At 43.8% G+C, this 13,379-nt stretch overlaps 1 protein-coding gene across 1 annotated transcript in view; it reads right to left on the minus strand.

Moving 5' to 3' along the window:
• The window catches only part of adgb (androglobin), a 284,646-nt gene that overhangs the window by 94,753 nt on the left and 176,514 nt on the right, over window positions 1-13,379 (minus strand). Inside the window, exon 17 of the mRNA XM_059648385.1 lies at window positions 8,734-8,893. Within this exon, the coding sequence (XP_059504368.1) occupies window positions 8,734-8,893 (160 nt within the window). The remainder of the gene's footprint in view (window positions 1-8,733; window positions 8,894-13,379) is intronic.

Consider the following 13,379-nt stretch of genomic DNA (forward strand, 5'->3'; position numbering starts at 1 on the left):
ATTCCATTACCATCCATATGTTTATCCAATGACCATTTAAATGCCCTTAAACTTGGCGAGTCTACTACTGTTGAAGGCAGAGCATTCCACCCCCTTACTACTCGGAGTAAAGAACCTACATCTGTCCTATATCTAAAACCTCTCAATTTGAAGCTATGCCCCCTCATGCTAGTCATCACCATCTGAGGAAAAAGGCTCTCACTGTCCACCCTATCTAATCCTCTGATCATCTTGTATGACTCTCCTAAGTCGCCTCTTAACCTTCTTATCGCTAATGAAAATAGCCTCAAGTCCCTCAGCCTTTCCTCATAAGACCTTCCCTCCATACCAGGCAACATCCTGGTAAATCTCCTCTGCACCCTTTCCAATGCTTCCAATTCCTTCCTATAATGCGGCGACCAGAACTGTAAGCAATACTCCAAGTGCGGCCACTCCAGAGTTTTGTACAGCTGCAACATGACCGCATGGCTCCAAAACTCAATCCTCTACCAATAAAATCTAACACACCGTACGTCTTCCTAACAACTCTATCAACTGGGCGGCAACTTGCAGGGATCTATGCACATGGACACCGGGATCTCTCTGCTCATCCACATTACCAAGAATCGTACCATTAGCCGAGTACTCGGTATTCCTGTTACTCCTTCCAAAGTGGATCACCTCACATTTTTTCCACATTAAATTCCATTTGCCACCTCTGAGCCCATCTCTGCAGCTTATCTATGTCCCTCTGTAACCTGCAACATCCTTCCGCACTATCCACAACTTCACTGACTATAGTGTCATCCGCAAATTTACTAACCCATCCTTCTCCGCCCTCATCCAGGTCATTTACGAAAATGAGTGGCCCCAAAACAGATCCTTGTGGTACACCACTAGTAACTGAACTCCAGTATGAACATTTCCCATCAACCACCACTGTCTTCTTATAGCTCACCAATTTCTGAGCCAAACCACTAAATCACCCTCAATTCCATGCTTCCATATTTTCTGCAATAGCCTACCGTGAGGAATCTTATCAAATACTTTACTGATATCCATATTCATCACATCACCTGCTTTACCCTCATCCACCTGTTTGGTCACCTTCTCAAAGAACTCAATAAGGTTTGTGAGGCACGACCAAACCTTCACAAAACCATGTTGACTATCCCTAACCAAATTATTCCTTTCTAGATGATTATAAATCCTATCTCTTATAATCCTCTCCAACACTTTACCCACAACCAAAGTAAGGCTCATTGGTCTATAATTACCAAGGTTGTCTCTACTCCCCTTCTTGAACAAGGGGGCAACATTTGCTTCAATCTTCTGGTACTATTGCTGTAGACCATGACGACCCCCGATAAAGATCAAAGCCAAAGGCTCTGCAATCTCCTCCCTAGCTTCCCAGAGAATCCTGGGATAAATCCCATCTGGGCCAAGGGGCTTATCTATTTTCACACTTTCCAGAATTGCTAACACCTCCTCCTTGTGAACCTCAATTCCATCTAGTCTAATAGACTGTATCTCAGTATTCTCCTCGACAACATTGTCTTTTTCCTGTGTGAATACTGACAAAAAAAATTCATTTAGCGCCTCTCCTATCTCTTTGGACTCCACGCTCAACTTCCCACTACTGTCCTTGACTGGCCCTAATCTTACTCTAGTCATTCTTTTATTTCTGACATACCTATAGAAAGCTTTAGGGTTTTCCTTGATACTGTCTGCCAAAGACTTTTTATGTCCCCTCCTGACTCTTCTTAGCTCTTTTAGATCCTTCCTGGCTACCTTGTAACTCCAAGTGCCCTAACTGAGCCTTCACACCTCATCTTTACATAAGCCTCCTTCTTCCTGTTGACAAGAGATTCAACTTTAGTAAACCATGGTTCCCTCGCTCGACCACTTCCTCCTTGCCTGACAGTACGTACTTATCAAGGACACGCAGTAGCTGTTTCTTGAACAAGCTCCACATTTCAAATGTGCCCAGCCCCTGCAGTTTCCTTCCCCATCCTGTGCCTATTTTTCTCATAATTGCCTTTCCCCCAAGCTATAACTCTTGCCCTGTGGTATGCATCTATTCCTTTCCATCGCTAAAGTAAACGTAACCAAATTGTGGTCACTATCACCAAAGTGCTCACCTACCTCCAAATCTAACACCTGGCCTAGTTCATTACCCAGTACCAAATCCAATGTGGCCTCGCCTCTTGTTGGCCTATCTACATACAGTGTCAGTAAACCCTCCTGCACACATTGGACAAAAACTGACCAATCTGAAGTACTCGAACTGTAGTGTTTCCAGTCAATATTTGGAAAGGTAAAGTCCTCCATAACAACTACCTTGTTACTTTTGCTCCTATCCAGAATCATCTTTGCAATCCTTTCCTCGACATCTCTGGAACATTTCGGAGGCCTATAGAAAACTACCAACAGGGTGGCCTCTCTTTTCCTGTTTCTAACTTCAGCCCATTCTACCTCAGTAGACAAGTCCTCATCAAACGTCATTTCTGCCACTGTAATACTGTCCTTGACTAACAGTGCCACGCCTCCCCCTCTTTTACCACCTTCCCTGATCTTACTGAAACATCTAAACCCCGGACCTGCTACAACCATTCCTGCCCCTGTTCTATCCATGTCTCCGAAATGGCCACAACATCAAAGTCCCAGGTACCAGTTCATGCTGCAAGTTCACCCGCCTTATTCTGGATGCGCCTGGCATTGAAGTGGACACACTTCAAACCACCTTCCTGCCTGCCAGTACACTCCCGTGACCTTGAAACCTGATTTATGACCTCACCACTCTCAACCTCCAATACACTGCAGCTACAATTCAGGTTCCCATCCCCCTGTTGAATTCGTTTAAACCCTCTCGAAGAGCGATAGCAAATTTCCCCCTCAGGATACTGGTACCCCTCTGGTTCAGGTGTAGACCATCCCATTTATAGTCTTTATCCCATATCTTTCATATCTGCGCTTAACAAAAATCTATCTATCTTAGATTTAAAATTAATGATTGGTCCAACAACCTCTGCCAGTTGTGGAAGAGTGTTCCAAATGTATACCGTCCTTTGTGTGTAGAAGCGCTTCCTAACATACCTCCTGAATGGTCTGGTGCTAATTCTCAGACTATGTCCTCTAGTTCTAGAATTCCCATTGTCTTTGTCTACCCTGTCTTTTCCTGTTAACCTCGTGAAGATTTTCATCAGATCACCCCATAAACTTCAAAATTCTTGAGAAAGCAGGCCTCCTTTGTATAATATCTGCTCATAACCGCTGAAGTCCAGGTTATCATTTTTCTAAACCTGAGTCAATATAGTTTTCCCAAGGTGTGGTGTCCAGATCTTCTCACAAGCAGGATCCAGGCAGGATTTTGTACAATTGCAGCATACCTTCTGCATCCTCGCACTCCAGTCTTCGGACTAATGTCAAGGGAACTGTTCCCGGTTTAATCTCCTCCACCCTATCCCTTCTTGATTTGTGGTGTTACATTTACCAAGGTAGAATCTGCTGGGATCTTACTAGAGTTGAGATGGAAATAATGAACAGTGGGAACTTTACACGTCGATTAGTGAAAGACAGAATGAACCCACATTTCTGAAGTATCGTTTGTCCCTACACAAACTCCCGTAATACATCACACCCAATGAAATTATTCAAGTAGCAAGCTGGCAGATACCACAAGCTGGGGCTGTGAGCAGAATAGACATGACAGGAAACTTATTTTTTGAAACTGGGCGTTTGGTGGCTGGAGATTTCCAGAGTGAACCACAAGAACAGGAAATTCGGATTGGTGTGGTGTGTGGAGGGGTGGGGGGTTGCCCGGATGATCTGCACTGCAGACAGTGACCAACAAAGGGAAATGGAGGTGTCAGATAAAACTTCTGTTATCAAAGCAGCATGGGCAGATCCCATTCATCTTCAGTGTCTTCTGTTAGTTGAATATGGAGAGGTGGATTCAAATTTAAATACTGAACTCAGTAAATGCCCAGCATTGCAACTGGATTAAGTCTGGTGAACTTCTTAAAACATGACATGACATGTACCTCCTGAGTGAGAAGACTGGCAGCTCTCGGGCCTGACGCGTGCAGACACAGAGAATGTAAACAGAAATACTCAGAAATGCTCACAAATACTTTCTTTTCTCTCACCAAGATAGACTGTTGTGAGTAAGCTTGGAGGCTTAATTCTACTCATTGGGATGGATAGCATCATGGTTGCCTTAGAATGAAGCTGCAGTAAATGATCATTAATATCAGCAGCAACAACAGCCTGCTGGAGGCTGGACAGGGAAGCAGAGAGGTGTGGCAAGCAATGGAACTAGAAATTAAACTTTATAGATTGTTATCAATGACAGCTATTTATTACTCAGTTACTCCTATAGATTAGCTCAGTAATATACCTAGAGACTATCCCCAGTAACTCTCATAAATTAACCCCAGAAATTTATATAGATTACCTCCAGCGTTTCTTCCTGAAAGCCCCAGTGACTCCTACGGATTGTTTAAGTAACTCCTTCAGATTACCCTCAGAGGTTCTTACAGATTATCCTCGTCACTCCGATAAAAAACTACGTCAGCATACACCAAATAATTAACCCATTAGCCCTCCAGATATTACTGACATTACTCCCACCCCAAATATTCCACAAAACACTTCAAGTTCAAAGTTCCCTTCGCTGTCAGATTGATTTTGATTTGGAATAATCCAGGTCAGTAAAGGGTGAGTTGCAATGGGTGATTTCTTTTTAACTCCAATCCGGCTCTCTGGCAAAACAAGGATCACGGTTATTCAGGGTTGTGGGTTTCTGCCAAGGATCCTCAGGAGACTGTTCAGGTTGATTTGTGACCCGCAGATCTTTGGAAAAATGGGGCGAGGTCGTCCTGGGGGACCGTGGAATCTGGACATAAGGACCGCTTCCCTTCTTTCCTCCCTGTCTCATCATTAAGTTGTTGGGAGTACAGTGGACAAGTTGCCACTATTTCGAACAACTGGTATCATGAACATGTTGATTCTCTTGTATGTGGTTTTCTACCGAGGAGAAAGTGAAACAGGATAACAAAGTGTGAAGCTGGATGAACACAGCAGGCCAAGCAGCATCTCAGGAGCATAAAAGCTGACGTTTCGGGCCTAGATCCTTCATCAGAGAGGGGGATGGGGAGAGGGTTCTGGAATAAATAGGGAGAAAGGGGGAGGCGGACCGAAGATGGAGAGAAAAGATAGGTGGAGAGGGGAGTATAGGTGGGGAGGTAGGGAGGGGATAGGTCAGTCCAGGGGACGGACAGGTCAAGGAGGGGGATGAAGTAGTAGGTAAAAAATGGAGGTGGGCTTGAGGTGGGAGGAAGGGATGGGTGAGAAGAAGCACAGGTTAGGGAGGCGGAGACAGGCTGGGCTGGTTTTGGGATGTAGTGGGGGGAGGGGATGAGCTGGGCTGGTTTTGGGATGCAGTGGGGGAATGGGAGATTTTGAAGCTTGTGAAGTCCACATTGATACCATTGGGCTGCAGGATTCCCAAGCGGAATATGAGTTGCTGTTCCTGCAACCTTCGAGTGGCATCATTGTGGCACTGCAGGAGGCCCATGATGGCCATGTCGTCTGAGGAATAGGAGGGGGGAGTTAAAATGGTTTGTGACTGGGGAGGTGCAGTTGTTTATTGCGAACCGAGCGGAGGTGTTCTGCAAAGCGGTCCCCACGTCTCCACTTGGTTTCCCCAATGTAGAGGGAGCCACACCGGGTACAATGGATACAATATACCACATTTGCAGATGTGCAGGTGAACATCTGCTTAATATGGAAAGTCATCTTGGGGCCTGGGATGGGGGTGAGGGAGGAGGCGTGAGGGCAAGTGTAGCACTTCCTGCGGTTGCAGGGGAAGGTGCCGGGTGTGGTGGGCTTGGAGGGGAGTGTGGAGCCGACAAGAGAGTCATGGAGAGAGTGGTCTCTCCGGAAGGCAGACAAGGGTGGGGATGGAAAAACGGCTTGGGTGGTGGGGTTGGATTGTAGATCGCGGAGGTGTCGGAGGATGATGCGTTGTATAGGGAGGTTGGTGGGGTGGTATGTGATGATGAGGGGGGGTCCTCTTGGGGCGGTAGGGGCGGGGGCGGGGTGTGAGGGATGTGTTGCGGGAAATGCGGGAGACACGGTCAAGGGCGTTCCCCCCGCAGTGGTCGAGAAAGTTGCGGTCCTTGAAGAACGTGGACATCTGGGATGTGCGGGAGTGGAATGCCTCATCCTGGGAGCAGATGCGGCGGAGGCGGAGGAATTGGGAATAGGGGATGGAATTTTTGCAGGAGGGTGGGTGGGAGGAGGAAGTGTATTGTAGGTAGCTGTGGGAGTCAGTGGGCTTGAAATGGACATCAGTTTCTAGCTGGTTACCTGAGATGGAGACTGAGAGGTCCAGGAAGGTGAGGGATGTGTTGGAGATGGCCAACCTGTTTTTAAGATACTTTATATCATTCTCATGCCCATCTGGGGTGAGCAGAAGGTATCCTGAAGAGGACTGCTCAGTCACAGATACTGCTGCCCAAAGACATCACTGTCCAAACAAAATGACCAATGACTTGCTGGACCAGGCTTGCTGTGCCATTACAGCCAACGAGGATGTTTTGATCATGCTTCATCTGGCACCTCCCTTTAACTCTCTCTCTCGCGTGCGCGCACACACGCACACACACATGCAAACGCGCACACACATATACATACACATACACACAGACACACCACCATGACCATCCTCTCTCTCCCCCACCCTACAACATTGCTGCCAAGGGTGCTCCCAATGGCATCCAAGGATTGTTGGGATACACAAGCCTCTCCACCATATCAAGAGTTGCCTTCCCTTCACAATTATTATTTCCTTTCCATTCCAGCACACTATCCCAACCCCATTATTGAATCCTCCAACTCCCTAAAACAGCAATGGCCTTTGATTATTCCCCCTTGACTTTCACTGGATAGATCCCCAGTACTGACCATGGCCCACCCCCCGACTGATTTTGAGAGATAGCCTCTAGTGACGAATGGACAGACCTCTGACTGATCTCTGCGCAGCTCTCCGACTGACTTACTCACATTTCATTGACTGGTTGCACTGGATGCCTGCAGCACAGACTGTGGCCCACTCCTTAGATATCATTGTCCACTTTGTACAGATGTTGAAAAGATTCTGTCCTTTGAGTCAACTTTTTGTTTCACCTACTGCAAAAGTGGGTGAGGAACTTTTCTCAGTGTAAACAAACAGGCCAGCTTTCCTTCAGGATGTAAGCTGATGTGATAAGTTGCTTTCAGCTTTCTAAGCATATTGAATAATTGAAGAAGTTCAGCTCTAAAATCTTTAGGCTTCTCGTGCTAATTCCTTCACTTCGTAAACTAGCGGTAAATCTGTTCAAGCTCTTCAATTTGAAAATGGACAATCCTGGTCTGAATTACACATAAGATTTCTATGATTCTCCTCTTTTTATACTGAAGTGTGGCAGTCACTTTTTCCATGATTTAAAATTGCACACATCCTGAACCACAGAATTTTACACCTGTTGGCTGAATGTTTTGTTGAAACCATGGTCCAGTTCTAGAATGAACTGAAACTTCAGCTATTAAACCATGTTTTACTTCTGTTGCCAAAATTTCTGCATGCTAACAATTTAAAGTTTAGCCATTAAACTCAACCAGGTAGACCTTTAACTCTTTAACAAGTTCAATTAATTGAATTGTGCTAATCTTTTTGCATTTCCAATTGTTTCTGAAATGTAAGCTTCTTGCTGCAACAAAACACTTTAAAATGATCCATCTTAAAAAAAAGGACAGTTTGTGGTATTAGTCTTTGTTCTAATGCTGACTTTCTGTACCGCACTGTTAACATTGGCAATACTGCAATTGTAACATTGATAACACTGGTAGCCACTGTGCTGTCACTTTGTAGTATTACTGGAACCACATCTTTACTTCAGAACCTAACAAATAATAAGTATCCATCCCACTGGAACTTCTGTATAATTTTGTTTTCTGTCTTCTACTTGTCTGGCCAAATGTATAGTGTCTTTGACAATGCCCATTGTTTTCTCTAAGCCCAAATGATGATTTGATCCTGGCTGAATTCTTCCTTAAAATTAGTACATTCGTGATTTATGCCAGCTGGCAGGAAATTATTAATATTAAACTCTCTCCCAATCGCTGGGTGAACTCATTAAATTCCACCCATTCACTAATAGCATCGACTGAAGGAAACAATAAATACTTTAGTTACATTGTCATGAGCAATTTTCTCACAAATCTCTTGACCGAACAGGATATCATATGCAGAACCTTGTGTGCAAAAGAGTTATGACCTGTTCCTTTCTGGGCTTTGCAGTTCACCCCAGTGTGGTGTGACATCTTGCAGACCTGCACTGCTAGAAGTTGCCTCAATGTGAGCCTGTAGCTTGCTCAAAAAACTCAGGAAATGAAAATGCCTTCTCCAATCTATTCACGTTTCTGTTAATGCACTTCACGTGTTGTTTGATTCAATACTGAAACTCTTATCGGCCCCATGCAAAAGGCATGCCCTTCCATTGACAACAGGAACATCAGCAGGGTCCAAGCTGAAGGAGTCCAGCAGGTGGAACCCTAGCATAAACTGAGGGATTGAAGCCCAATAATTTTTGATCCCTGATTTCTTAAAATCTGAATTACATATAGGAATAAGTATTTGTGTACAAGCATTAGAAGAACTTAAATTTGTAACTGCTCAAATGAACAATAATCGCAGGAATATGGACTTACTGGAAACACTTGAAAAAGTCTTCATAATCGATCCAATTTTCCGTACAGTTCACTTTGTATTCTAATGGTTCATTAAAATCAGCAACATGGTCTGCGTTTACCATTAAGCCGGACATCTGTGATAACTGGTGGCTACCAGTGGGATAGCTGGATGTGCTGTCTGAAACACATCAGTGTAATCATTTGGTAAATAAAATAATTTGGAAGAATATGTGTTGTTATAACTTCTCAAAGTACTTTGTAACTGATTAATTTATTTTAAACTGTAGTCAATTTGCAAGCAGTAACATCACTGAAACGGCAAGGACTGGAATCACGTGGAGGAACTTTGGGCAAGACACTGAGGGAATTCTTTCGAAATGCCATCAAAGGGGTTTCATATACAGCTGAAATGGTAGGCAGGTTTAACATTTCGTCTCAAAACTATTGTCTCTCAATAATGAAAGACAAGCTTCATAATGGGCTGGAACATCAGCCTACCTTGTGTGATGAATTGTCTGTAGTGGAATTTGAATCCCGAGTCTTCAGTGTTAGGTAAGAGTGCTATGAATTGAGACAAGCTGAAATTGTAGCATTTAAGAAAGAAGGGCTGACGTCAACATCATGAACCAATGCCACCATGAAGTAATAGATTTAACATCCAACATCACCTACTATGACAACTATCAGGGAGCTGGTATGCTATTTGATACTTTACCATATTTTTGGACCATGGACAGGGGAAACCAGGGGACGTATTTTTAAGGAAATAGATGTAAACAGGTATGATATAGTTGGGATTACAGAGACATTGCTGTAGGGTATCCAGGGGTGGGAACCAAAAATCTAGGGTATTCAGTATTTTGGAAAGACATGCAAGAAGGAAAAGTGGTGAAGTTTGCATTACTGGGTAAATAGGATACAAGCACAGTATTGAGGGACAATATTAGCTAAGACAATTTAGAATCTGTGCGAATAGAATTAAACAATGTCAAGGGGCAAAACCATTAATGGGGGTGGCATATAAATCAATTATATAATGTTGGGAATGGAATTCAACAGGAAATCAGATGTATGTGATTAAAGAACATCTGTAATTATGTGTGACTTTAATCTGCATATAAATTGGGTGAATTAACTTAGTCAGAATACTGTATAGCAGGAATTCCTAGAACAGATGTGGGATGGTGTTCTGGACAAACACATTGAGGAACCGACGAGAGAATAGGCCATCTTAGATTGAGTATTATACAATGAGAAAGGAATAATTGGAAATGTAGTTGTGAAAGACCCCTTGAAGATCAGTGGTGACAATATGATAGATTCTTCATCAAGATGGAGAATATGGTAGCTGATTCTGAAACTAGGTTCCTGAATCTTAATAAGTGAATCTACGATGGTATGAAGCATGTGTTGGCTATGATGGATTGGGGAATATTATTGAAAGGAATGACAGTGTATTGGCAATGGAAAACATTAAAAGAGCAAATGGAGAGACCACAAAAAATGTTAATTCCTGTCTGACACAAGTGTGCAAAGAGAACAGTAATCAGACCAAGGATTATGAAAAAATTTAGAGGTAGTATTAGATGCAAAAAAGAGGCATAAGAATTGGCAATTAAAATCAATAGACCTGAGGTTTGCAAACAGTTTAGAAGTCAGCAAAGGAGGACAAGGATTGACTAAGGGGAAACCTTGAGGGGAACCGAAGAACTACTGGAAAATTTCTATAGGGAAGTAAAGAGAAAACGATTGGTGAAAACTAATATAGGTCCCTTAGTCAAAAATAGGAAAATTTATAATGGGTACCAAAGATGATGATCCAAATTCACATTTAGCTTCTGTCTTCACAAAGGAGGGAATGAATAATGTACTAGAAATGATGGGGAAAACAGGGCTTAGTGAGAGGGAGGAATTGGAAGCATTATTAGAGAAATGGTGTAAGAGAAATTGATGGGGTTAAGGCTGATAAATCCTAGGCCCTGACGTTCTATCTCACACAGTACTTAAAGAAGTGGCTCTAGAAATAGTGGTTGCATTAGTGGTAACGTTCCAAGATCCTTAGACCCAGATCAGATAAAATGTTTGTGACTGAGCTTCCCATAATTTTTCACGCCCAACTTCCAAAGCAGAATCCACTCTAACTCAGGCAGTGCAGCAAACCTTGCAAAGAGCAACATGAAGAATTTTTATAGAAGGGAATTCCATTTTTACAGCATTAACTGTTGTACACTGGTACGTAATTAAAGGTAAAGAGTCTCAAAGCCTTTTTGACAAGCTATTGAAAGAAGGCAATTGTTAAAGGAAAGTGGGTAAGATCGGTGTGAGTGAGTGAGTGGGCTGGCAGTAGTGTGAGTGAAGAGCTTGAGAGGCAGGAGGATGGGGCAATGGTTGGGTGACAGCTGGATGAGGATTGGGGTGGGGACGGTGACGGGGTGTACATTGGTAGGTGGGTGAAGGGTCATGTGGAAAGTGGGTAAGGGTTGGGCTTGCAGAAGAGTGAGGGCTGGATGGCAGCTGAGTGAGGGGCTGGTGTGGCAATTGGGTGAAGAATTGGGGGTGATAGGTGGTGGAGGTGTGGGTTGCAGGTTAATTATGGTGTGGTGTGGGTTTACTTAGTCTGCTCAAAGAGGACAAGGCACTGCTGCCCAGAGCTTTGGGCTGCATTCAACGTTGGGCCCTAACACTAAGTGTATAATTACAAGTTAAAACAATGTCTGGGAGGCCTAGAAGCAATTGTGGATGCATTGAACACTATCCCATTATCAGATACACCATTGGTGGCACCCCCACTGGAAGAGTCTGTAATTATATTACATTTTCTGGACATGCTGACAGTAACAGATTTTGGTCGCAGAAAGATTCAGTCCTTACAATACTGAAAAAAAAATGGTGGTGATGGGGAAAACCAAAGGGCGACCACAAGTAGAAATTAAACTTTTTTGGAACTGAAGATACCAGTTCATGGTAGAGATTGGCATTTTGTTATGGGGAGCAAGGGGATTGTCCTGAGGAACGGTCACACCAAACACTGACTGAACTTCACCAGAAGCATCCAGCGGTCCCCAAAATGAAGATGTTGGTGAGACGTTATGTCTGGTGGCCAGGCTTATATGCAGAAATAGCCACATTGGTGGGTCAGTGCCCAGAGTAGCAATAAAGACAAAAATTACTGCCAGCAGATGTCCCACATCTGTGGGAATGGCTGGGTAACCCTGGACTCAATTGGATGTTGAATATGCAGGACCTATCATAGGGTCAATGTTCTTGGTCATTATAAACGTCCACCCGAAGTGGTTGGACGTGTGCAGAGTTCATTCATCAAACATGGGGGTAATTACAGAACAAAACTTGCATGTATCTTTTGAAATACATGGACGCTCAGAAGTATCGGTCACAGATAATGGGCTATCATTTACCAGCAGGGAATTTGGGCATTTCCTAAAGTTGAATGGATTCAACATACAAGGACAGCTCCATACCATCAATTAGCCACAAGTCTGGTAGAAAGAGTCCAAACTTTGAAGGCAGGCTTGAAGAAACAGCCTTCAGCCACACTACACACTAATCTACCATGGTTCTTATTTGATTATAGGACCATCCCACACGCAACTACAAAGATAAACCAGCACAGTTGCTATTCGGTAGAAGACTTCACACTAGGTTAAAAGTCTGATCTTCCTGGATCTGTTGGGGAGGGAGAAATGGCATCCAGACACAAGACTCTGCCAAGCGAGAGAGACCATTTCGTATAGGGAACGAAGTTTGGTGCAAGAATCACAGAAATAACCCTATACGGGTAACAGGCATTATTGCTGCGGGGTTAGGACCAGTAACGTACAAAGTTTGGGTAAATGTAACGGTCCTGAACAAGCACACGGAACATGTGAAAGCCACGAATTTGTAAACAGTGTAGGAGCAAAATATTCCCTGCCCTCGGAACAGATGGAAATGCTGCTGGAACCCGTGAGCTTACCCTCTCCATTGATGAGACCCCGAATCTGAAGTGGACATGGTGGATGCAGCCACCTTGATGCCTTTGCCACCAGAAGAAGAAAATGAAATTCTACTGAGGCACTCCTAGCGCAAGAGGCAAGCACCCATGTGTCACACACTGCCTGAACTGGATGCCAAGTTGAAGGAACGTGACCCGGTGCTAAAATACCCCAGGAGGCTCTCCAAAAGAAAGGACCAACCTACGCCTTTGGATGTAGATGGGAGGGATGTTGTGATTTTAATGAGGTCTACCAGCTGGACCTCACAGAACATGACTTCCCTGATTAAGGCTTTTAATGTGGTCCAATCAAGGAGCCCTGGGTGACAGATAAAAACAGGGGTGTTAGAAATTCTGGCACTCGGATAGCTGACTCTGAGGAGGCAATACAAGGGTCAAGGACTCTTCTTGTGTAAACAAAAGGTGACTTGGTGATGGGATACTGGCCTCTGTGGAGTTAATTCACTACCACATAGTTATTGCACTGGAGCTTCCAAGGGCTCAATTTTTCATACTATGTCTAGGCTCTGATTTTCCAGAAGCTGGTAGATCTGGGCCAATACATTGCTTCTGAAAGTACAGTTACTACTGTTTATAGAAGTCACTGCAGCAGTCAATTTTTGTGGCTCATAGTCCTAAAAAAAAATGAGATAAATGAACAGCTGACAGTGCT

This window comes from Stegostoma tigrinum, chromosome 9 (assembly GCF_030684315.1).
Source record: "Stegostoma tigrinum isolate sSteTig4 chromosome 9, sSteTig4.hap1, whole genome shotgun sequence".
Lineage (NCBI taxonomy): Eukaryota > Metazoa > Chordata > Chondrichthyes > Orectolobiformes > Stegostomatidae > Stegostoma > Stegostoma tigrinum.